The sequence below is a fragment of the Planococcus citri genome, chromosome 4, assembly GCF_950023065.1.
Source record: "Planococcus citri chromosome 4, ihPlaCitr1.1, whole genome shotgun sequence".
In the NCBI taxonomy this organism is placed as follows: Eukaryota; Metazoa; Arthropoda; class Insecta; order Hemiptera; family Pseudococcidae; genus Planococcus; species Planococcus citri.
Window position 1 is genome coordinate 19576707 of NC_088680.1, and position 26237 is coordinate 19602943.

Sequence of the window (26237 nt, forward strand, 5' to 3'; positions counted from 1 at the left end):
ATGATTTTTTATCCAAACTAATATTTATAAAAATATTTCTATTAACCAAATTTAATTTTTTCCTCTGTGTTTTGATATTTTTGAATAAGTGGACCAAAAAAAGAAGAAGAAGTAAGGTATTACAATGGGCTTAATTGGTCTGCACTCCGCAATAACACTGGAGAGAGTCTACAATGTACGTATTGCGTGCTGTAGTTAGAACAAACGCAGCAACTTGGAAAGAAGAAGCTGCTGGGCGTCTTTAAATAAAAAATTTATTCATTCATTCAAGATTCAAAACCATAGATATGAATATAAACAGGATCGGAAACTCGTGAAGCAAAAATTCTTCACCTCCGGAGAAATTCGACCAATCAGAGTTTTCACCTCCGGGCAACTGACCAATCAGAGCCTTCACCCCCGGAGAAACACGTGGTCTACGCGATTCGAGATTGGTTGATTTTTTTGCTTCACTTTTTCCTGTACATTTTAAATGTCAAGTGTCCGATCCAGTTTAATATCCATATCTATGTTCAAAACTTATATTGGCATTGAGAATCCATTCGTGAAGGCATTCATATTTTTGCTCTCTTCTAAAAAGATTTAATTTTTAGTGTAAGCATATCGATTTAATTCCGAATTGTATGAATTTAATTCCTTACTATTGAATTATCATTTTCAATATGAAAAATCGATTACTTTTTCTCAAGTACATTAAAATATACCTAATTTTCGCGATTTCCCTGATAATTGCTTTGTTGATTAATTTTCCGAACGACTAATCAAAAAATTATTACGTTCTTAATCATTCATTTTTATTCTGAAACCTGTGCGAGTCTCTTTTATTTGTTTTTTTTTCTTTAAAAATCGATTTGTATTCCAACACAGTCTACTTCAACTTTTGAGATTCAAAGTGAAACGTCCATCCGTAGAAATTGGAATAAAAATGTGTCACTTTAGTGTTTTACTGTAATATAATGAAAATTTTACGAAGAAACATTGCAAAAAAAACTCTCAAGATTTGGTTGTCTATGTAGATTGCAGTGCGTACAACAAAATGGTTAACCCTTTGGAGGTTCTCTAGGTTTTCGGGTTAGAAAATTGAAGTGCCTTAATGAGTGTGATAGGGTACCTCGCCCAATTGGCCAAACCACAAAAAAGTCGAGCTTTTGATGAAAAGTTTTATAGGAAAATGAAAGTTTCCAAAAAACACAAATGTGACATTTCCTAAAAAAAAAATTGAATGTATGCAGAATTTTTTTTGAAAAAATGAACCAAAAACATGTGTCAAAAACATTGAACAAAAGCACTCTTTCAAAAAATGAAATAAAAATTGAATTGGAAAAAAATTAAAAAACAAGGTTGAAAAAAAGTCATCTGGCAGTTCACAAATTCAGCGAGAATCAAATCTTGTTGGCAAAAATGCCTTTGTTTAAAGCATGAAGAGAAGAAAAATCTATGTCGCTAAGAGAGGATTTTTTATCAAGTCATAAAATCTTTTCGGAAATCGAGCCGAAATATGGGACAAAATTTAGCGAAATTGCGAGCTTTCTGGCAGGAGGTAACTAATTATAAAAACATTTTCGCCTTTATTCACGAGATGTAGCATAGAATTTTCTTTCATTTTGGGAAAAAATGAGTATTTTATCACTTATTGGAGAATAGGAATATGAAGATGAAGATGAAGAGAAATAGTAAAAATAGTAAATAAAAATCCAAATTCATCTACGAGTTCAGTCTTTCATTTCGTTTACGCTGTGGATTTGTGTTTTTGTTCACTATTTCTCTTCATCTTCATCTTCATATTCCTATACTCCAATAAGTGATAAAATACTCATTTTTTCCCAAAATGAAAGAAAATTCTATGCTACATCTCGTGAATAAAGGCGAAAATGTTTTTATAATTAGTTACCTCCTGCCAGAAAGCTCGCAATTTCGCTAAATTTTGTCCCATATTTCGGCTCGATTTCCGAAAAGATTTTATGACTTGATAAAAAATCCTCTCTTAGCGACATAGATTTTTCTTCTCTTCATGCTTTAAACAAAGGCATTTTTGCCAACAAGATTTGATTCTCGCTGAATTTGTGAACTGCCAGATGACTTTTTTTCAACCTTGTTTTTTAATTTTTTTCCAATTCAATTTTTATTTCATTTTTTGAAAGAGTGCTTTTGTTCAATGTTTTTGACACATGTTTTTGGTTCATTTTTTCAAAAAAAATTCTGCATACATTCAATTTTTTTTTAGGAAATGTCACATTTGTGTTTTTTGGAAACTTTCATTTTCCTATAAAACTTTTCATCAAAAGCTCGACTTTTTTGTGGTTTGGCCAATTGGGCGAGGTACTCTATCACACTCATTAAGGCACTTCAATTTTCTAACCCGAAAACCTAGAGAACCTTCAAAGGGTTAAATATTGGCTGCCAATTTCATTTGCAAAAAGGTTTTGGTTTTTGAGCGATGCAATTGTCAAATTTTCCGGAATTGAGACGGGAGGGATATCAGGTGCGGGAGAAAAGTAAGTCTACTTAATACTTATGAGCTATAATAATATTGTTTCTTTAAAACACTGATTCGAATTCGATCTTACCATCTTCTGTAATTTCATATTTTAATTCGTTCATTTTTTTGAAAACTACGTACACTCTGCGGTCACATACTGGAGTATCAAAATGGTAAAGGTCCATCAAAATAGGTCATTTTCCTCCAAATCTTGGTATCTGATTCCATCTTCATGTTGTTAATAATTGAAGTTATCATGTTCTTGAATTGGTATTTCGAACTTTTCAACCTTTATTCAGGTACATTATTTGGAAACTATAGTACATACAAATGAATTAAAAATCGCACAAAAGAAAATTTAAATACCACTAATTTTTATTGAAAATATCATAAACTATTTCCTTTACCTTTTATCCTTATTTCTGATACGAGTGCAGATTTTGAAAAAACAAGAAAAACTATATTATTTCAACATTTTTTAGGATTTTTCATCTCGAGAACGAATACATTTTTCACGATGGGCAAGTCTAAATTCATTGAACATTTCGCCGCAATTGAATACCTAGTTAGAATGTAGTTTCGAGATTAACCAGCAGAAGAATTTTCATCATAATATCTATTTCTAATGAAAAAAGATAACATATCAAACATATCAACATTGATGGCGATTATCTGGTGATATTTGTAATTTCATTATAGGGCAGATTTCATCATCAAATTGGTATCGTATTAGGATGAACACGAATATTGAATATTCGAGTATAGTCAAATATGTATTACTTACCTATTAGGAGGTCTCGCAGTATTTAAATTGTTCAACTTTATCTAATAGGTTAGTCTACGAGCAGATACAACTTAGCATACGAAATTCAGAAGAAAAATAATCATAGATCAGATTAAAACAGAATCAGTTGAATTTTGGTGGTGTTGATAATTTTTTTCAAATTCGAAAAATTACGAAAAATCCCGATATGAAATGTGCCCCAATTTTCTACAGCTGGTTCATTACGATGACTTCGGGGAGGGGGGGGGAGAGGAAATAGGAGAGAATTGGCTATCGATGCTTGGATCAAATCTTAAATTTTTTTTTTTCGTTCGGAATGGATCTCATCAGCTCATTCAGGATGTTCAAGAATAAAAGGTTTTGTTAGATTTTGATCAGCCAAAATTGAGAAAAATTCTAAACTGTGGAAAAGATTTATTATTTGTCAAATAGTCTGTTCTTATGAAAAATTGTTTAAAATTTTTTTTTGTTCCCAAAATCTCTGAGAAACCCTTCTTTTGGGGCAATTTTTTTTGGAATTTTTGCTTTTATTGCCGTTGAAAAAAGTCTTACTTTTTGTCAAAATTGCAAAAAAGTCAATTTTGTTCTATATTAAAATTTAAATGAAAAATCGAATTGCAAAAAATAATACTTTCTCCCCAAAATTGCCAAAAGGCTCATTTTCTGTCAAAATTGTCAAAAAAAAACTATTTTTTTCAAAACTGTCAAAAAGTTGTGTTTTTTTGCTAAAAATTACCTACAGAAAAAACTTTTTTTGGATCAAAAATTTCGTGAAAGTGTTGCTGTTTTTTTAGATAGAAAATTTGCTTTCTTGTTAAAATAGCAAAAAAAAAACAGTAACACTGACCTAAGTGAATCTTATTTCTTGCCAAAATTGTGCAAAAGACACACCTTTTGTGTGAAAATTTCTAGAAAGTTTTCTTTTCTCAACCTCAGGAGAATCTGCTTTTCATTTGTAAAAATTGCAACAAAAATCTGTTTTTTTTTTAATCAAAATTACCTAAAAAAATCTTAGGTACTCAAGTATCTTGCCAAAACTGCAAAAAATCCTACTTTTTTCCAAAATTGTAAAAAAGATTATCTTTTGTCAAAATTTTCCAAAAAAAACTTGTTTTGTCGAAAGCACTGGTAAGTCTGTGTTTTTTTTTTGCCAAAATCCCAAAAGGACCGGTTTTTTCGTCATAATTCTCCTACATGTTACGATCAAAAAAAGCTCTCATTAATTTATCAATCTTTAACCAGATTTTTTTTTCATGATTCAAAAATCAATGATGAAACTTTTTTGAATAAACATAAATGATTTCAGGATGTCTATCAGGTCGTAAAAGTCTCGAAAAAGTCGCGATTTTGAAAATAGGTCGCGAAAGTGGCGAAAAAGTCGCGATTACGAGTATTACCAAAAATTACCGAAAAGTCGCTAAAAATCGTCCCGACTTTAAATTCATTTTTTTTTTATTAAAGTACCTATACTTCCTTGTAATATCTATCTATGTACCTAATATTCATTTCATTGAATTATAAATGAAAATTTCAATTTTTTTCATATTTCTTTTGTACACAGAGCATGTATTTTGTAAAAGTTGACCAAAAACTCCCCAAAAAAAGTGTGAACTTTATTGGAAACTCTTTTTTTTTTTTGTTTAAAAATGAGGGGTTACTGAAAAAAAGTCGTGAAGAAAGGTTGCGAAAAGTCGCGATTTTTGAATATCAAATTTTGGTTGACACCCTGATGTACCGTAGCCCAGATAGATTTTTTTGGCTCAAGTACCTATTATGAAAGTACTTTTAGTCATATATTTTGATCGTCTTTCGAACTTTATTCGTAAACATTACATTTTTTCAAAAACAACTTCCAATTTTGGATTTTGAGAAAGACAACTGCTTCCATTTTTCGAAAGGTGGTTCCACCTCTCAATTTTTTTGCAATGAGTGTGACTATTCAGACTTGAAATCCATGTCAGCTATAAAACTATTTCTGGAAATTCACTAAATGGAAGTAGGCATAGTGAGTAGGTATAAGATAACCGATTGGCTTTCAAAATAAATGAGACGAAAAATTGAGACAAATATTTACAGCTATTGCATTTGGTATAGAATAAAAACAAGAAATGTAAATTATATAAAAATACTTTTAAAAATATTTCACAAAAACTTTTTACAATAAATTATAGATAACGGCTCAGGGGAATGGACAGGGGACACTCTAAACTAACATCAGTCCTGTGAATTTGCAGGCCAGGAAAATGGGAGAGGTGGAGATTTTAAACATCTGTGTTACCAAAAAATGAAGGAGTTCATAAATCAAATTACAGGTTCAGGGGTGGGCAAAGAGACAAAAATTTATACATTATTTTGGGATTCTCGAAATCTAATCTGGTGGAGGGGGGGGGAGGATCGCTGATCGCAATAATGACGGAACGATAATACCCAAGCAGAAGAATTTTTTTTAATAATTCACGATGACGAGCTGAACTGAAAAAAACAGAGCTAATCTATCAATAATCTGGTTCGTTGGTTCGTTGAGGTCTATACGTTTGGAATTTATTATTTTTCAATAAATTAACCATGAATTGAGACGGAGGTACTTTGAAAACTTCGTAAAGCTGTCTGAGCGTTTTAATTTGAATAGGAGGTCTACCTATATCCTGTCTGACGAATACGCAACCATCTCTGCTCCATACAAATCGTACTTTGGCCGGCTGCCTCAAACGTAAAGCTTCGCGATAAATAGACGACATGTATTTAGACAGATGCTCGTTGGCGTAAACTCTGACCTCAGCAGATCCTCCAAAATCGGCAGCTGTTGCTCGTACTTTTTTCACTCTTTGGATAAAGTTCACTTTGTGGCTATTGTCGAAGAATTTCACCAACAAGGGTATACCGGAAGGTAGCGGTTCTCTGACTGGTAACCTGTAACAGGCGTATACGTCGTTGACCAACGATACATTGAATCCTCTCTCTAATCTGGCCACTAAACTGTGCATGTTCTCGGAATGGCTGGGATCTTCCGGTATACCGTAAAGAATCACGTTGTTCATACGTCTTTGCACGATTTCCTGGTCATCTTCGGCGTCTAAAATGGGTACTTCGAAAGAGAAAAATTTATCTACGTTGAATGTGTCTTCGGGAGGTGGGTTCGCTTCGTCGGGTTCTTGGAAATCGTAATCGTCCTGTGAACATGACGAACAGAAACGAAAAAAAAAAAAAAAGTGAAAGCAGCTTTACAGACGAATGTGTCAGACAGATAGGCAGATGACTTAATTATTACGATTTAATCGACTCTCATCACAAATATTTTGAAAATTTAGCTACTCGTATTTTAGAGGATACTTTTTGTAATTGGTAAAGAATTTATTTAAGGAGAGATTTGACTATTATATATCTGGGCTATGAGTTTTATAATTTTCTCTTATGTGATCGAGTTCTTGGCTACGTTCAATACTTCCGGTGACTCTTTTAATCATATCGATCTGAGCTCTATCAAATATCTCCATCGATTTAGCTCCCAGAGCTCGTCGTTTCAAGTACACTTTTCCTCTGTAAGTCCAAACTTTGGCCATTCCTGAATCCCGAAGTTTCAAACACAAACGGAATAAATCGGCGGCTTTCTTGGTCAAGTGCTCGTTAACGAAGATCTTCTTCCACCTAGGTCCGCCGAAATTACTCGCGAATATCGGTTTCTTTTCGGCGTGTTTCAAGAACTTGTCTTTTTCATCGTATTCGTAAAATTTAAGCAACACCGGCATATTATTCATGTCTTTTGCACGTAGCCTGGATACGGAGTAAACATTGCTGTGCGTTAGAGGGTAATCGAAAGCTTTCGAAAGCATTTCCAGGAATTCGGTGGGTGGTTCGATTGTACCGTTGAATGGGATACCGTGCAAGACTACGTCGTTTTCGCGTTTCACTCGTGATTCTTCTTGCTGGTCGTCTCTAATGTTGTTAATGACTTTGTCTAATTGAGTAATCCGATTGTTATAAGTGATCATATTTTTTCTTAGTCTCGAGTTCTCTTTGCGGTAGAACTCGATTTGTTCTCGTAAATACGGTATTTCTGTATCTGTCGAATTTGTTGCCTGAAAAATATATAGAGCCATGACTCATTTTGTTGTTATAATCAAGACAAGATTAGTTTGCAGTAGATTATTTTTATTAGAATATTATCGCTGTATGAGTTGGTGGTGGAAGGAGATTGGGTGGGCAGGAAGGAAGGAGGAGTGACGAAGGAAGTTTTTGAAGATGTCTTGTATGTGTTAGGTTGTGGTGGAAGTTTGTAATAAGGTTTTGGGATGATTTCGAATATTTTTGGGCAGTTTGTCTCGAATTTTGGATCTTGAGAATTTTAAATTAATCATATTTTCATCATGAATTTGTTTTTATCTAAAAATAGGAAATAGGATTTTTGAAGTTTTAGCTTTCAGCAGAAAATATTCAGAACGAAAAGCTATGAAATGAGTCATTCTGAAAAGATTTCCCTGAATTAGCCCTTATCTGGCTCATTTAATTCTAGCGACAATAAGACCAGGATTTTTAAAATTTGTATTTTTTTTCCTACAATAAATTGGATGTATATTTTTAGACCGAGTAGTCGAAAATAATTGAGAATTTATGGGTGCTCAAGTGAGGAGGGGGGGGGGAGAAAAAGACTCAAAAGTCGCACTCGCAAAGTTTTTACCTTTTTGAACCGGGTAAAGCTAAATCGAAAGAACATGCAAAAATACATCGCCTGCTAAAATTTTTGGCGCTAAAACACATTTTTTGATTTTTGGTGAATTTTAAAAAATCAAATTTGGGCCAAAAAAATAATTGAGAAAAAGAATCAAAATTTTATCAAATTAATCTGGAAATCTGAGTATGTAGCTTACTTTCAACCACCAAAAATCGATTTGAAACGGTTTTGAGCAGTTCTGGAGCCTCCAGCATTCCAGCAGATTTTTGAAAGTTGAAATTTTCACTAAATTTTACTCAATGAAGTTCTGTTGGGAACCTAAAATTCACTCTAAAACTTAATTTCAACACGCTGAGTCGATTAGAGGCGATTTCAAGCCGTCCTGGAGCCTCCAGCAATGTTCTGGAAGTCCCAATTTTTGAAGAAAAAAACTGGATCAAAAAGTTGAAAAAATCCTGATTTTTGCTAAAAACAGCAAAAAAGCTATTTGTCTGTCAAAATTTCAAAAAGACCTCGTTTTTTGCTAAAAGTTGCCTAAAATTGTCGTTTTTACGCAAAAAATTCCAAAAAGTCTCAATTTGAAATTTTTATGTTTTTTTGTTTTTGTTTTTTTGTTTTTTTTTTTTGGTGAAAAAGTTACTAAAAGATATTTTTTTTCTGAGAAGAATTGCGAAAAAATACAATTTTTTTATTCATAATTTCCAAAAAAAAACTACTTTTTTCTTATAATTACTAAAATCTTGTTTTTTTTTGCCAAAATTGACAAAAATGCTTACTTTTTGGGGAAACTGTCGAGAAATATCACTCTTTCTTCAAAAATTACCCTTAATGTTCGACTTTTTCCCCCAAAAAATTCAACAGTCTCAGTTTTTTGCCAAAAAGTTCCAAAATAGTCAAAAGTTTTTAAAATTAAAAACCCGAAATGTTCTGTTTTTTCAAGTGATTTTTTTTTCGCTTACGTTTTATTGATTAGTCACTTTTTTTGAACCTTTTTTTTTTGGTTACTAGAGTTACTTTTTTGGGGGAGGGAAGGGGGAGAGCTCTGAAGTTGGTTCCTGTCGATTCGACAGCATACATTTCAGGGTATCTAACAGATAGTGAAAGTAGTGAAAAAGTAGTGAATTTAGTCAAAAAGGTAGTAGTGAAAAATGTAAAAATTCAAACTCTCAACAAAAACTTTCAAGTTATTTTTTAAAAAGTTTATTTTTTATGAAATTGACAAAAATATTTTGTGTACTTTTCTTCCAATTTGATTTTTTTTTGAAAATTTTTTTGTGAAAAATTTGAGTTTGTTAATTTTTTTGTGTATGGGAAGGGGGGGGGGTCGAGTGGAAAGCTTTCTGAAAATTTGGTTGAAAAAGGGTAGTGAAAAAAGTAGTGATTTTTTCAACAAAAAAAACCGTTAGAATATACCATGTTTTTTTAGAAATTTCATAATTGAAAATTTGACAAATATTTTTCTGAACCAACGAAAGTAAATCTTAGTAAATTGGTAAGGTAATTCATTAAATGGTGAATCTGGGCAGTTTTTAAGGCATTTTTTGAAAATCTAGAATTTCCAAAAATATGGCTAAAGGCTCCAGATCGGCTTGAAACCACCTTCAATTATGCCAGCATGTTGAAATTATAATGTGAAGTGAATTTCAGCTTTCTAATTTTATTTAGTAAAATTTTTTTTGGAAATCTCAATTTTTAGAAATCTGCTGGAGACTCCTGAACTGCTCAAAATAGTTCGAAACCGTTTCCAATCATTTTGGGAGACCAAAAATAGGGTATAGGTACATATCAAATTTTAGTTTTCTAGATTAATTTGGTATCTAACATTTTGATTTTTTACCATTTTGGGTCCAATAATTTTTAAAAATTCACGAAAAATCAAAAAATGTTCTTGTTAAATGCTCAAAATTTTGGCTGGAGATGTATTTTTGCATGCTCTTTCGATTTAGCTTTGTCCGGCTTAAAATGTTTTCTTAATGGGGTATCTCTATTTTTTGAGAGTCGGGGCTCATATGAGACCAATAACTGACAACGGTTTCAGAATCAGATGAATTAATTGAGCTTTGAACATTCACAAAGAATGTATGTAACTGTAGCTTATGCAAAATTGTTCGCAAGGAATTTTTTTCAAAATTTAAGCATAATCTGAAACCAACGTTGCAAATTTATCTGTTTTTTGGTCATTATTGCCTAACATGAATTATCTTTAATTGAAATTCCACCAAAACCTCCTCACAGTTCTGATAAAATATTGTGTAAAAATAATCCCTCAAGTTCCTGTCCCTTAAAAAGCATACACCGACCAAAGAACCAACCTGCCAAAATTATTGAGATTATGAATAGGTACTAGGTTAGTTATCAGACATAAATCGTCTGTGCCAAGTTTGCTGATATTGGAATTCTTGTAATTGTTTGGTGCCGTTAAAATATTTATACAAGTTGATCAAATGACGAGGTGAAATGACCCGGATAGGACTCTCTGTTTCGTTGCGTTTGATGTATACATCATTATCTTCATCGTAAACCAGTTTAAATCCAACTTCCCTCATATTATTAGCCAATGCTAAAATATTAGCCGATCTAGGAGACAAATGATGATTAACTTTGATCACTTTCCAGCCCGTTCCACCGAAAGCCGAATCACTAAATCTCCTCTGTCCACATTGCTCGTAAAACGCCATTTTGGATTCGAAATTAATAAATCTCATGATAACCGTCGTGCTGAGGTATTGTTTTTTCTTATTATTCATCCTGTAGCACGAGAAAACGATGGGTTGTAGTCGATAATCGAAAGTTGTCTCGAATTTTGTCACCAGACTGGCTGTGTCTTCGGTTTCTCCGGGTCTGGGAGGTGGGACATTGCGTAAAATGACATTGCAACGTCTCTCTGTTCGTATCGTGTCGTCTTGTAGATATGTTACGAAATTCATTCGTTTTTCCATCCTTTCGATTTTCGTTCGTAGGCCAGAAATTTGTATTTCCAAATCACGATTCGAGTGATGGAATCGTTTGCAATGTTTTTTTAATTTTTCAACGTTATTCCAAATTTCGTCGTCCTGAAAACATTCATAAGCTTTAGCCAGCTGATTACACCATATATCTCGCATCGTCTATAGAGTTTTATTTAGGTATTGAGGTAGCAGAGTATGTTGTCGAGGTCTTGTATTTTATTTTAAAACTTTTCCAAAGGGTTTTAATTGATTGAATGATTTTTCATGACTGAATTGTCAAAATTGTTAGATCGAAAAAGAAAAGGATTCGTGGAGGATGTTTGAAGTGAACAAAAATTGAAAATTTTATCAAAGTAGTGACCGAAAAATATGAATATAAGATTCTAAATTCCGAGTAAATAGTCTGAAATTTGAGAGAAGTACTGAGAGAGATGGTTGCTAAAATAGTTATGATGAAAAAATATCCTCAAAGTATAGAAAAATATACCGAATTGTTAAATGTATCAGCGAAGCTTCGATCAATGCCCAGTAAATGAATTAATTATGGTAATTAGTCCGCTATAGATTTATCGTTCCGTCGTGGAGTTGATAAAATAAGGAAGAGGGGAGCCAAGAAAGATAGGTGAAAAAAAATACTAAGACTAGTCGTAAAGATCGATTGGAGCGCCATCATCTGGTATCAGAGTAGTCGTAGGAATGCCAGGACCTTCTTGATTAGCCAAATCTCGAATTTCTTGAACGGTCCGAGGTTCAAATCCGATCGAGTCGTTGCCTTTGCGAACATACAAGCGACCATTCAAAACCCACACTTGTAATCTTCCTTTTCTGCTGAAAGCCGAAGCTTCCCTGAGTAAAATAGCTCGATGAGGTGTCAAATGCTCAGAAGCGGTTACAGGGTGTCTGGAGACACCTCCGAAATCCATCATTGTTCTAGGATTGTTCATAACGTGGTTCAAGAACTCGGCTTTGAATACAGGGTGAGTGAATTTCAAAAGGATCGCTACACCGATTTGGTCTTGTCGCGGACCTGGTCTGAGTCTGTAACACGTGTTAATTTTTCCTTCTAGGTCTACGTTGAAACCAGTTTGGATGAGTCGCATGATTTCAGAGGGGGGTTCTGGACCATTCTTGGCACGGATGGGGATTCCGTGCACGACGACGTTATTTAGACGATTCGTACGCTCGATTTCTTCCCTGTTCGCTTCCATGGCTGTTAAACGTTGCTGGAGTACTTTTATTTTATTCTCGAGCATAACGTTGTCTCGTTCAAGGCGGTAATTTTCCCCTTCGAGTTGTTTATTTAAGTCTCGTTGACGTTCTATTTCATCTTTTACGTCACTCGTTTTATCCTGAAAGAAATTTTTTCCACTTTAAAATGCTGAGATTGCAATTACCTATGTAATATCCCTATAAACTTAGGTTTATTAAAATTCTCTATTCGTGGAAAGGAATTATTGAAGGAAAATATACGAGTACGGGGATCCCTCTGCAACCTATTTGCCCCAAAATGCGTTCGCCCATTGCCCCAAAAATGCCGTTAAAACAGACTAATAATACATTAATGTAATCGATTTTCATCAAGGGTATTAAGCCGCAGCTGCTGTGGCTTCTGTTTCCGGTTCTGCAACTGCTTCTGACGTTGATTCTGCAGCTTCCTGGGCTGTTGATTCTACGTCTTGTTGCGCTGTGGAATTTGCAACCGGATTTATGGCAGATTCTACTGCCGGAGGCGTCGTAAATTCTGCTGCTGGTTCGGTAACAGATTCAGCAGTAGCTGGACTGGTTGTAGAATCGTTAGTTCCAGATCCTGCTGCTACTCCAGCTGGCGATTCGGGCTTTTTAGCCGCGTCTAGTAATTTAGATACTTGTTCGAGTGTTTCTACTCTTACAGCTGGCTGATCTTCGCCGCCTTTTTTAACATAAACGTAACCATTCTTCGTCCACACGAACGGGTATCCGTAATGTTTCAATCCTAAAGCTTCGCGGAATATCATCGAAGCTGTTTTGGTGAGATGCTCGTTGACGAAAATTTTCACCATACGGTCGCCTCCGAAAATGGCGGCTGTTACATCTTGCATTTTCAACTTCTTCATGAATAAGTCTTTGATATCCGGACTGGCGAATTTGATCAGCATCGGATCTCCGTGTCTGCTGGCTCGTTCGTTCACCTGCAGTCTGTAGCAATCGATGATATCCTTGTCGGTAATGGGGAAATTGATAGCGTCGCCGATTTTCTTAACTAGATCGGCGGCTCGTTCGCCGGGTGCTAGAGCATTATTCGGGACGCCGTAGATGACGACGTTGTTGCGTCGATTTGCGCGAGCTGTCTCTTCGTTCAGGCGTTCCAGTGCTTCTAGACGTTGTTGCAAGTCTTGAGCTCGTTTCATTAAATCGTTACTTTCTTGTTTCAAAAATTCGTTATCGGTTTTTAAAGCTTTGTATTCTTCGCGTAAATTCTTAAGTTCGTCTTGAGGCTCGACAGGTTGGTCCTGGAAAAAAGGTATTAACGTTCAAACCATACCAGCTGATTACTAACAAGTTAAATTACTATTGTAAATTAGCGTCCAGTTCACAGTGTCTCGTTGCAGGTTGGAATAGGAGAAAGTCAATATGGAGGAATAGAGTGAGAGTTAGAGGTTGCATAATTTTGACTTGAGAGGATGATTTTGGATGATGACCTGTTCTACCTCTCTACGATGGGTTTTTTGGTTGGGGGGGGGATTAGGAAGCATTATGGGTATCATAATGGCTGAACGGATTTAATTTTGACGAAAATTTATGCAGAATAGGGTAACTATTTTTTTTTGTGAAATGAATTAGGTATTTTTCAAAAACCTAAGAAAACAAATTAGGTACCTACTATTTTTTTTCAAGACCACTAATCCCATATTTCATGTGTCTATATTATTTCAAGATGGTATATTTATTAACATTTTGGTTTTGAATGTTGCAGATTTCCCAAAGATGTCCGTTAAGAATGGAAAACTGTTACTATAAGAGTGATTTTTCTTCATTGTTCATTTGTTGCTGCCTGATTCATCGAAAAAATATTCCCGGCAGCTTGAAGATGTTGAAGATATGCTTCTTTGATGACTCGATGTTGAATTCGTTGAAATATGCTCGTTCAAGATCAGTTCCAGGCTGAGAATTTAATGGTGAGTGTTTTAATTTATTCGATTGTTGACAAGCTCGATCCATGGTTTTTGTTTCCATTCTGAAGATGAACTAACCCAAAACAACGCTGTGTTCGAATAAAATCTGAATTATGTTGTTCGTTGTGCCAAACCCAAAGTTGACGAGGAGGTTTTACCCTGCTTATTCGATTAATTCATCCCCTTAAGCTATATAGCTGTTAAAGCAAGTATCCCATTGGTCATCAGCAAAGCGTCAGAGTTTTCGGTTTCACTGTTGTTGGTTTTTGGGGGGAGGGGGGTTTCGTTTCCAAAATTTTTATTCAACATTTAGCTAATTTTTAGCTATAAAGTGAGTTATATTTTTATGTTGAAACTGTTGAAAATGGAGAGGATTTCTGTGGAGTACAAAAATGCTTGAAAGATTGTGAGGTAGGCTGAAGTTGATCCACGCTGAAATGGCAAAAAACCTTCATTCTCTGTTGAAAAACTCCCCCTTTCCCCTTTCAAATTGAAGTGAAGTCAATGTTACAAAACAATGTAAAGTTGAAAATGTTTCACAAATTTGATACTTAATGCTTTTTTGGTCCAAAAGACTAGAGAGGAACTCACTGCCCACAAAATTGAGGGAAAAAAGTGATATTGTAAAATTTCATCCGCTAAAACGTTTCATGAAGAGCCTGAAATTCATGAATTTTTCAATCGATTGGTATCATTAAAATTCTTGAAACAGTGAAGTGGTCGATTCTTACTCTCAAATTATTTGGAGCTTCCAACGCAAATTTTATTCTCTCCGTAAATTTTTAAAATTCTATCGAAAACGTGCAAACTGATCATGGTAGTCGAAAATTTCATTTTGACATATTTTTGAGATGTAGAACCCTAAAAATTCATCTCTGAGCATTTTTTGTGCAAAAAAATGTAATTTATTTGATACTTTCAAGAATTTTTTTTGAGCTGGCAGAAACATTTTGGGATTAAACAAATCTAGATCGAAAGAGCATCCGAAAATATGTACCTTGCTGGGCATTTCTGATGCTGAAGTATATTTCCTCAAATTTGAAAAATCTTTTAAAAAGCAAAAGGCTTAAGTTGGAAAAAAATCGAAGTTCTACCCAATTGAGCTGAAAAGCTTGAATTTAGCATTGATAGTGAGGGAGCCCGCATAAGGATCTATTGCACCCCCCCCTCCGGTAGATTCTCCGGGACAACTTTTTTCTTAAAGGGGGAGTCCTAAGGAACATTTATAGCCATTGTCCTAAAAAAAAAGGTGGCCCTACTTACAAAAAGGCGGCCACTTTCATTGACAGGTCAGCCGAAATCGCAGATTTTGCGTTTCAACATACGAGTAGGACTCGCTCGAAATTTTTTAAACCGTACAAAGGTAGATCGATAGATCAGACAAAAATCTATCACCTGTCAAAATTTCAAGTGCTAAAGTGCTTTTTTCGATTTTTTGTGAATGTTTGAAGATCAAATCTAGGCCAAAAATGAGGAGGAAAATCAAAATGTTACTAAATTGACCAAGAAAGCTGAAATTTAGAATATACCCTATTTTCGGCCTGCCAAATCGATTGGAAACTGTTTCAAACCGTTTTTAGCCGTTCTGGAGCCTCCAGCAGATTTTTGAAACTCGAAATTTCCACTAAATTTCATCAAATGGAGTTGGAAAGGGGAAATTTATTCTGCAAACTAATTTCAATACGCTACGAAGTCAACTGCAGGTGAATTTTAAGTAGTTTGGGAGCCTCCAGCGAATTTTTGAAAATTACTGGAGCCTCCAGTAGATTTGTGAATCTTAAAATTTCATCAAACGGAGATAGAAAGCCAATTTTAACACCCTTTGAAGACGACTTGAGGTGATTTTGGAGCCTCCAGCGACTTTTTGAGAATTACTGGAGTCTCCATCAGATTTTTGAAACTTGAAACTCCCACAATTTCGGCCATTTTGTAAGAAGGGCCATTTTTTTTAGGATAAGGGCTAGAAATGTTCCTTAGGACTCCCCCTTTAAGAAAAAAGTTGTCCCGGACGATCGGCCGGGGGGGGGTGCAATAGATCCTTATGCGGGCTCCCCGACTATTACTGCATTTTTGAGCTTCCAAATTGATTCGAAGCAATTTCGAGTCATTTTGGATAATTCTCAAGTTTCTTGAAAATTTTTAAGAATTGCAATTCATTCAACGTAATTTTAAATACACCAGCAAGCTAAAAAGCTGAAATATTTTGAGTCACTCTGACGTCATCAATCCATTTTTAGTAATTCCAACTCGCCGAAAAAAAAAGCTCCAAAGATCTGTGTTTTAAGTAAGTATGAAAATTTTTGGGAATTATAATTTTTAAAAATTCTGTTCGTAGCTCCAAAATTGCTCACAACGATTTGAAACTTTTCCTCGTTAATTTGTTAATTTGAGAGGTCAAAAATAGGATACCTACGAGTACATCTGCAGTCTTTTAATTTGATTTTCTCAAACTTTTCAAGCCCAAGTTGGATTTTTAAAAATTCCTAAAAATACAAAAAATAAACGTTCACTCTTGAAATTCTGGCTGAAGAGGTATTTTTGAGTGCTCCTTTGATCCATTTCTGTTTTAACCCAGAATCCCTCCCCCTTCAGTACGGATAACTTTGTAATTAGCTCATTTTCAAATTGAATAATTCCACAAGAAATGCCATTTTGTAGAAATTTATCATTTCTGGAGATTCGAAATTCTCAACTGATGAGTCAAAAACTAGTAAGGACTCATCACTCGAGTCACTGATGAAATGATAAAAGAATCTTTTTAGTGAATGAAGAGAAAATTATGCAAAAAAAAAATGTTGGTGTAGCTTTTTCAAGGGCGTATTGTTCCTCTTTTACTTCCCAAATAGCGTACAAGTTGCCTAATTCCTTTCAACGAAGGAAAAATTTGCGAATAATCTTCCTGTTAATGTTTTTTAATAACGAAATTGTGTTTACAAGCATTCTACAAGATCAACTGACTAGGTTGCCATATTTTTAGGTGAAAAATGAGGCATCAAAAATTTTAATTTACATCCCTCCACCTTCCACTATCCATTAATCTTTTGAGATCTATATTTTTTCAAACTTTGAAAGTTTCTGAGCTTTGCTATAGCTTGAAACGAATGTATTTAAATTCTTAGAACCACAGAATTATAAATCATAGGTTAAAACATGTATGTTTGAGTCATTTAATGATGAGTGAGTTCTGCGCCAGGAGCATCAATATTAAATATTCTGGTCCTCGATGAGCGGATTCTGCGCCAGGAGCTTCAATTTTGATCAATTTTTGTATTTTTGAATATAGGCGAGTTGTGCGCCAGGAGCTAATTTTTTTTCAATTATTTCCATACCACATGATGATGGGTGAGTTCTGCGCCAGGAGCTCTGATTTTGGCAATTTTGAGTCAAATTATTGATTCGATTGAGCTGAAAAATACGTTTGTTTTCTCCTCACTCGTTTCGAAAGTGGTCTCCAAAACCTGTTGATGGTTAGAATATGTCTTGGAGAAAAAATCCCCAGAATTGTAGCCGCCTACTCGCATATATCCAGATTTTAGACTTCTTTTTTTAAAAAATGTGGACTTGATTGAAATCTCAGATTTTAATTTGATCTCGCCTCTTTCCCATTCGTTGATACGATATTTGAAAATTCGAGCACTATTTTCTTAATTTTAACCTCCCTTTACCCCTCTCTGTCATCACTTCTTTTTCCTAAGAACTCGCGAGCTGGCAACTCATACAGCATCTGTGCCCAAAACGATAGCAAGCGTTTAGCTGAACGGCTGTTTACATAATAATACACGTTTAAAAATAAATATTAAAATTACTCGACCGATGAGAAGGTATTTTTAGGAGGAATTTCGTATTCGAGATGGAAATTCGAGAAGTGGAAAAAACCTACGAACAATTCTGAAATTGTTTTTCTCGTTGAAAAGTCAAAACGTGTTGTGATTTTTGCCATCGAAGAGCTTCGACATATCTACCGTTTGGCATTCGTGATGAGAATTTAATGGGTTGACTCCCCCTTCCCCACTTTCTCTTTACACTTTCCCTCGAGGGATATTTTTTTCCTCACAATGTGATGGAAATTCGGTCAAGATCATCAGCTCTTTAAAATGTTTTTTCATTGAAATCTCTAAAAAATGGTGTGATTTTGGTATTGAAGTTACGAAACATTGTTGGGTATTCGATGGTGGGAATTTGATGAGTTGATTCCCTCTCTCCCCACTCCCCCCCCCCTAAGGACAATTTTCCCTGTAATGTGATGAAAATTTGGTTTAGATCACGTATTAGATTGGCTGGTAATTTTCGCAACTGGGTGAATTTCGTGGTTTTTTTCCTCTACCGAGTGAAATGTGAACGAACGCGAGATGAAAATTAATACACTCAGACGACGACGACGACGATGATGATACGAGTTATGTCATAACATCGCCGCGTGGATGTACGAAGAGATATTATAAGATAGAAGAAATGCACGAGAGAACGAGTAATAATAACAAAGTTATTTACAGACATTGAAAAATAACTGAGACAAATTTAGCTTGAAAAATACGAATGTGTTTTCATTAATATAGCGTCGAGCGACGACGACGACGCCGTGTATCGTGTCAGTTTTCTCGTATAACTACCAAGAGTAGAACGATCTAAATGAGGGAAAATTTTCGCGAATGAGCCACTAGGTACTGCAGGATCGATGCAGTAGCGAGAAGAAAATCGAACCAGTTCGACACGTTACCTAAGTCGAGAGCGACGAAAAGAAAACCTACCGGGAGGACGTAGGCAGGGAGGAGGGGGGAACAGATGTAGAAATTTTCAAGGCTGCGGTATCATATTTTTGCGAGGCGAGAGAGCCTTTGGATGGACGACGGTGGTGTAGCAAGCGTGTATTATGACTTGTTAATCGTCGTGTCGAGGTAGAGTGTGGAAAAGGCGATGATGATTCCGCCCTCGCACCCTTTCCTCCTACTTGAGTGGTTATTTTTAAATTCCATTTCTTCTCTTCTATCGCTATAAATGAGGTGACGCATAGCATCGCGTTTCGTTTTACGAAACGCTCTAAAAATAAATGGCGATGGCTTTTGGCGTAGCGCAGATCATACCGTTAATACTTTGGGCCACCGTCGTCAGAGTTTTAAAATAGCCCGTTGCACCGACCCGGACCCCTTTATACCGCGAGGAAGGCGCAGGCGAAGCCGAACCCGAACTGTTTGCACAGGCAGAGAAAAAGTTTTTTGAAAATTACCGTTTTTCTCGCGCGCTTCTTCTTTCTTCGTTCATCGACGAATGATTGTTACCTCCTTGGCCTCTCCCTCTCCGCTGCGGCTGCTGGTCGTGTCTATACGGGCTGCGCGTGTGTGTGTGTGTAATCTCACCCCCTTTTTCACTCTCGGTAGCTTGGGCGCGCGCGAGATTCGACTATCGTCCTTAAACATTCGTTGAACCGCGTAAACTATTCGCCTAAAGTTGCGAAGCGAACGATTCAAAGGTGTTTTTTTGCCGACGCGAATGTTGTGATATCGAATATTTTGTTATGGTGAATATTTCTGCCTTTTGCGCGATCGAATTTTGAGTATTTTTGTTGAGGTAGGTTTTCAATACTCACAATCAAAAACGAACTGTAGTTTTTTTCATCTTGACGCGTTGATTGAATTTTTTTCGATGATCGATTCGCCGATCGCGATCAACTTGTGTATAATTGTGTGCTTTTTTTTTGATCATTTTTTTATTCATATGTTGCCTTTGTGCGACGTGTTTCTGTGCCCATAAAAATTGTCTCGACTCAAGAGGAGCTCTACACGTACTTCTCAAAACGCTGCAGGCGGTATTATTTTGTGTTGATATATTTTTCTTTTTTTACTACGTTGATTTGTTAATTTATCGAGTAATTAAATCACTACGATATCGAATATCGATCGATAATATAAATGTACATTAGATTTCCTACTGGTACATATTTTAACGTCCGGTGTAAATTTTTTTCTTCCTCGAAAAATTTTTTCGTATTGGTACGAAAATTTGATGCCAGATGAGATAACCAGCGCGCTCCAAGCCTTAATTAGTCTTCTCTGTGAGAAATGTTGAACGCCTACAAACTTTATACTTAGTCTTGGTCATCTTCTCTTTACACAATGTTGTACATGAGAGGTTTTTTTCCTCCTCGTCGTCGTCTTTTTTTTACTCGTGTAAAAATATTTTTTAAATTGAGCAACGCTTTTTTTAATGACCTCGATTAGTCTTGGCATAGCGTGGTTCATTTGCATGTGTGCTAATTCGTTGCGAATTTTTTTCTTCTTTTATTTTTTTTTTCGCTCTTTTTAGCCGACGAGGATCATGTTCCACGTCGGATCGTCTATATGGACATGAGCTTTTTTTTGATGATGCGCTGATTTAATCACGAGCGTTTCTGATCCCCTCCTTTTGCGAGGTTTCGAGATGTGAAATGAATAATTTTCACGAGCGATTGACGAGATTTTTTTCTTTCAGGTGGGAAGTTTTAGAATGATGTAATATTTATGTTACGGTGTGATTTTTTTTACTGTATATGTTTCGAGTATTCTTGTGAAAAATCTCACAGGGTGAAAGTGAAAGTGAGAAGGCTGTATAAGAATTTGAATGAAGTATTTATTGTGCAGTAAGAGAGCTGTGGATTAAGGATTGGGTTCAATTGCTTCGGTATACTCGTATTGTGAGTAGGAGAGCTGGTAATTTAATAAATTCAATTAACGTACAAAATGAAGGAGGGGGATGAAGAGAGGGATAAGGAAAATAGTAGGAGAGGAGAGATTAGAGAAAAGGAAGGGAAAACTAAAGATCAGTTGTTGAATAGTTGAAAATGGCTGTAAGAGAATTCTGAAGATTTTGTAAATTAAAGTATTGATGTTTTTTAAAATAAATTATGGGGAGGGGGGAAGAGATTTGTTGAATTTTTTTAAATATGAAATTTTAATTTTTCAATCAGAAGCTAGAGCTCTTCTCTTCAACTAAGTAATGATTTTTAGTCAGTCACCTTAAAAAATTGAAAAGGCCACGTGCTATGATGCACTTTCTTGCGAAATTTCAATGAAATATCCGAAAGTGCCAATTGAAAGTTGGTCCAATAACTTGAGGAAAGGTCATGGGTGTCCTTTTTGCCTACTATTCATTGCAGAGTAGTCGTGCAAGGTCTTTTCTCTTTTGTAATTTAAAATGTAACTATCTTTTTGTGCATTTATTTCTTCATTTCCTATTTATTTATTTTTTATAAATAAAGGTACCCACAGATGAGCAAATCATTGAAAAAATTTTATTAAAAAAAATATTATTTTATTGGCAAATGAGGTATTCTTATAAAATCGTGAATTTTTAAAAAGGAGCCATTACATTCTAAACTTGTTCTAATTTAGTCATAAGGATCTCCGATCTATTGCACCCCCCCCCCCGGTCGATCCTCCAGGACAACTTTTTTCTCAAAGGGGGAGTCCTAAGGAACATTTCTAGCCCTTGTTCTCATAAAAATGTGGCCCTACTTTCAAAATGGCGGTCCTTTTGATTGACAGGTCAGTCGAAATCGCAGATTTTGCGTTCCAACAAAGGACTCGTACAATATTTTAAACCGTACAAGGGTAGATCGACAGATCAGGCAGAAATTCATCACCTGTCAAAATTTCAAGTGCTAAAGTGCTTTTTCGATTTTTGGTGAATTTTTGAAAATCAAATTTAGCCCTAAAATGAGGGAAAAATCAAAATTTTACCAAATTGACCAAGAGAGCTGAAATTCGGGATATACACTATTTTCGACATGCCGAATCGATTGGAAACTGTTTCAATCCGTTTTTAGCCGTTCTGGAGCTTCTAGCAGATTTTTGAAACTCGAAATTCCCACAAAATTTCATCAAATGGAGTTGGAAAGGCGAAATTCATTCTGCAAACTAATTTTAATACGCTACGAAGTCGACTCCAGGTGGATTTCAAGTAGTTTTGGAGCCTCCAGCGACTTTTTGAAAATTATTGGAGCCTCCGGTAGATTTTTGATACTTGAAATTTCCCTAAATTTCATCAAATGGAGATGGAAAGTCGAAATTCATTCTGCAAACTAATTTCAATACGCCACGAAGTCGATTGCAGGTGGATTTCAAGTTGTTTTTGGAGCTTCCAGCGATTTTTTGAAAATTACTGGAGTTTCTTGAAATTCTTTTGATATTATTGGTGACTGATCAACGATCTCTCAAGCATCGAATACAAAAAGGGCGAGGATAAAGTACAAATTTCGTGATTGACCCCCCCCCCCACCTCTTCCTCTCTAATATCTGTGGTGTCCAGTTCAACGTAAATAGGTAGAAAAGTATGATAGAATTGTTTTATTTTTTTCTCGAGAATTTGTTGGAATTTAGCAAAAATCTCTCGTAGATAATTTTAGAATGGTGTAGACAGAATTTCCATTTTGAAAGTTCATATTCACTTTCCTTCTAATGAACCTTGAGTTCAAAATGATGACAAAAATAATAAAAATTTGAAAGAATAATTTTCTGGAAAATTTTAGTCATAGTGTATTTACTTAAATACTTGATATGGCCAAATTTACCTCCAAAAATTTTCAATTCACTTACATTTCTGTTTAGTTTGTGGGGGGGGGGGGGGGGATTGCACTTTGTTTTTTTCAAATTACATTTCAAAAAAAAATTTAAAAAAAATCAGTAAGGTATGATTTCAGTGCAGTCGTTCTTTTTGAGAAGACTATTTTCAAATTATTTCCCCTTCATTTCATATTAATGGACTGCTTTTTTCAAATTTAATGTTTTTATTTTTCAATCCAGTAAAAAATAACGTTAATAATATTGAACCCCAAAAAAGCATTTTCGCTTTTCTTACATGTTTCAGGGCTTATGTAACACGCTTTATTTTCCGTAGTATAAAATCAATAGGGAAATTCCCTCCAAAATAGCCCCTTTGCAGGATATCCATTAGGTATTGAAAGCAGTAAATTCAGTAAAAATTTCAAGAAAAAGTAGGTACCTAGTAGAGAGGATTGTTTTAAAAACCAAAAACACGAAACACTTTTGAAAAAATTTAAAAAACTGTTGAAAACTGTTGTCTTTGAAAAAAGACACATTTTTTATGAATTGGCAGCTCTGTTAGAATTTGAGAAGGAATTTGAAATTTTTCTTCAATAAAGTTGACTTTGGTGTTTTTTGGGGAGAGAGAAGTAGTGAAGGATTTTGAAATTTTCAAACGAATTGATCACAGAATCGTATTTGGAATGTCAAATCACATGCATTTTGACATCCGGCATGAAAAACTTGAAAAATTTCAATGTTTTTTTTTTTTTTTTTTTAACCGCAGTTATTTTTTCAGTTTGGGGCCAAAATGTCCAAAAAATGAAGTGAGCACCTTCGAAAACCTAAGTTGATTTTTTGGAGAATTTTTCCAGAGAAAATATGAAAATTCTCAAGTATTTTGTCACTGTGTAGTCCTCAAAACATGTTTGAAACAATCACTCCCTCCCCCCCCCACAAAAATTATTTCAGGCATTTTTGCAGGATAAGGATGGGGAAGGAGAGAGGTGGCACTGGTGGATTTTTTTTCATTATAAATATCAATTTCAGTACAATTTTTCATTTTGAAAAATCTTTTTTTTTTCAATTTTTGAAAACTTATTTCAAGAATTTTTGAGGGATAGAGGAAGAGATCTTCCACACAGAACACCCTGTAACTACTTTCTCCATAATATCTCGGATGCATGATGTGTGTTGATAATAATATCAGTAAAATTTTAATTTTTTTAAAAAATGTTGTACCTACATAGAAAAGTTCATTACGATTTTTCCTCTGGAATTTTATATTCACTTATTCATTTATTTTTTTTAAACTCGAAGCTCTGTTTATTCCAAAAGCATAATTGAAAACTGAGTTGAATAAAAAATTTAAATTGTTCATAAATTTATATCAATTAGCTTTTATTTGAAGGAGATTTAAATTTTATCTGTCGAGCTTTAAAATTGACCTTGAAACAAATTAGAAAAATTTGAATGGGGAGGGGGGATGCCAGAATACAATCATCACATATGCAATTGCATATTTTCGATGTTAAAGTATAAGAAAACTAGAGGAGAAATCTGGAACATGAAACTCCTCGTGATTCGAGTTCAACGGCTGCTACACGACGAATTGGTTCAGTGGTTCAAAAATAACCGTTTGATTTGCCGAAAGTATTTCAACGATTTTCTTCCGGGTTCTTTCGTCTGTGTAGATTAGAAAAGCTCACGACGGCGAGCTTTCGACAGCGATCGAGATAATCTGCATGTAGGTTACGTGTGTACGATTAGATAAGAGCCTGGGCTGAAATTCGCTGAAGTAGCTCTGTAAATGTGGAAATTCCTTTTTGGTTTCTTCGATTTGATGAGAGTGAAACGTGTACTGAGGATGTAGGTGATCTCCAGCTTGTCTTGGGAGATAGACTGGTATCCTTGATTGGCAGCCATGTATTTTGTATTTTGTGGTATTCGTTCGTATATAAGTCGATATCACACACACAGAGATTTCAAATCGAGCAGGAATAGGTTTTCGTTTAGGATTTGGGATTTGGCGAGGAATAGAAAAACATGAAATAGGCATAGGAGGTGATTCAGTATTAAGAGTAAATTTCGATAAAGCGATAAATAATTTTGTGATGAGCGTCGTTAATTTATATAGTTACTGCTTCTCGTATTGATTTGTGAGAGAAAAAAAAATATTGATATGCAATGAAAGTAATCTGTAAAAATATACTTACAGGAATATTTTCGTCTTGACATATTGTACCACTAATATGCAACGTGCTTATGATAACGAAACATAAAAAAAGATTATTGACTACAAAATAATACATTTTTGAGGTAAAATAAGTCTATAAAAAAGCTTTTCGAACGGAATTCAACAACTACTGTTACCGAAACATTGGTGAAGACTAATACAGGCTCGGAAAAGTATTAAGGAAAGGGATTATCTTTTCATCTTGTTATCACTACTCCGGAAAAAATTTTCATTCGGTGGTCCATTTTGATGTACGAGTAGAAGATATCAGACTTTTCATTAGAGCACATTTTTCCGCGTTTAATCAGGCTATAGTGAAATCTCATCTCTGGGTACGTCGGCTCATTTCTTTTGGGCTATGAGAATTTGTAAGTAATGATACAACATTTGAGGAAAATTTCGAATTTGGATTTTTTAATACAGTAGTAGATGTTTTGAAGTATGTTTTTATAGCGGAGAAGAGGTCGTTGAGTTTTTTTTGAATCTGATCAATTTATGGTTGAAAGTGATTGGCTACTTTTAATTTTTAGGTTTTCAGGTCATGAAGATTCATTCCTTAAGAATTTCTGCTATCACCTTCCCTCCTTCTATCACCATTACAAACCAGTTTTGTAATTTTGTATGTATATTTTTTTGAAAACATGCAGCTTTTTTTTGAGATTTTCTGAAAATTATGTCAAATTTTAATGATATTTTTCTCCTCCTCCGCCCCCTCTTCATTCTTCTCCACCTTTTCTGCCCCCAATTTTTTTGGCTCAATAATAATTGGAGTAAGCATAAAGTTCTAGAGACGGTTTGAAAAGGGGAATGGAGAGTAAAATATTCTGTACTTTTTGAAAAACATTCCCCAATCTCTGAGTAATTTTCTATCAAAGGAGGAAAATCAATGGTTGTACGATTATCTTCAATTCTTCATGTAGGTAATTACATAATTCGAAATTAAAAACTCATACTTCTGCCGAGCAAAAGGTCAAACTAAGATTAAATCCAATCTTAACGATCTCAATTTCGAAACTAAACCGTGAAAAATTTTCAAATTTTAAGAACATAAAATTTGAACGTAGGTATGGTAACGAATCGGACCAAAATTAATCGTCTTTTTCGAGCCAAATTCCTCATCCGCATTTAACGCAACGTGTGAACTTGAAAATGGTTCGAAATGATTTACGAATTCGAGCGTGATAAATCAAGTGAACCGATTCGATAAATTGTCGTTAAAAATGCAACCGAAAATTCGAGCAGATCTCTCCTTCTACTTGTTTTTCATCGTTTGAAAATTTGTTGTTGAATTAAAAGGCGACCTTCGAAGTCGAATTGAGCCATCAAAGCTATGTACATACTTGATTTTCTTACATCGGGATGTCATCGATTATATAACCTCGATCTTGATAATTTTATCAATCGTGTACATGCACTATTGACCGTACGAACTACGAAGGTTAATTTACCCATATTT

The 26237-nt window shown here is 34.9% G+C and overlaps 3 protein-coding genes across 32 annotated transcripts in view; 2 read left to right on the top strand and 1 right to left on the bottom strand.

Annotated features, from left to right (window-relative positions):
• Nucleotides 1–14033, top strand: part of LOC135845663 (uncharacterized) — a 110011-nt gene extending 95978 nt beyond the window's left edge. Inside the window, exon 6 of the mRNA XM_065364421.1 lies at nt 13834–14033. Within this exon, the coding sequence (XP_065220493.1) occupies nt 13834–13877 (44 nt within the window). The 3' untranslated portion in view covers nt 13878–14033. The remainder of the gene's footprint in view (nt 1–13833) is intronic.
• Nucleotides 6385–24984, bottom strand: LOC135845659 (uncharacterized). Of its 4 annotated transcripts, none has more exons than XR_010558791.1 (3): nt 24762–24977; nt 10245–12229; nt 6385–7339 (listed from the first exon to the last, which is right to left on the bottom strand). XR_010558791.1 is itself a non-coding variant. In XM_065364416.1 (3 exons), the coding sequence occupies exons 1-2, from the start codon at nt 24855–24857 to the stop codon at nt 10281–10283; spliced, it is 801 nt and encodes a 266-aa protein (XP_065220488.1). In that variant the 5' UTR covers nt 24858–24972; the 3' UTR covers nt 6385–7339; nt 10245–10280. The 4 variants fall into 4 exon arrangements, 3 of the variants coding, with proteins under 3 accessions (XP_065220488.1, XP_065220487.1, XP_065220486.1); XM_065364416.1 differs by having other exon boundaries at nt 10245–10985; nt 24762–24972; XM_065364415.1 differs by lacking the exon at nt 6385–7339 and having other exon boundaries at nt 9181–12229.
• Nucleotides 19249–26237, top strand: part of bent (projectin protein bent) — a 136882-nt gene continuing 129893 nt past the window's right edge. For 10 of the 27 annotated variants that reach the window (XM_065364383.1, XM_065364385.1, XM_065364386.1 and 7 more), the window contains exon 1: nt 19249–19597. The gene's annotated coding sequence lies outside the window, so the exon portion shown is untranslated. The remainder of the gene's footprint in view (nt 19598–26237) is intronic. The other 17 variants (XM_065364399.1, XM_065364388.1, XM_065364398.1 and 14 more) reach the window with 5 other exon arrangements.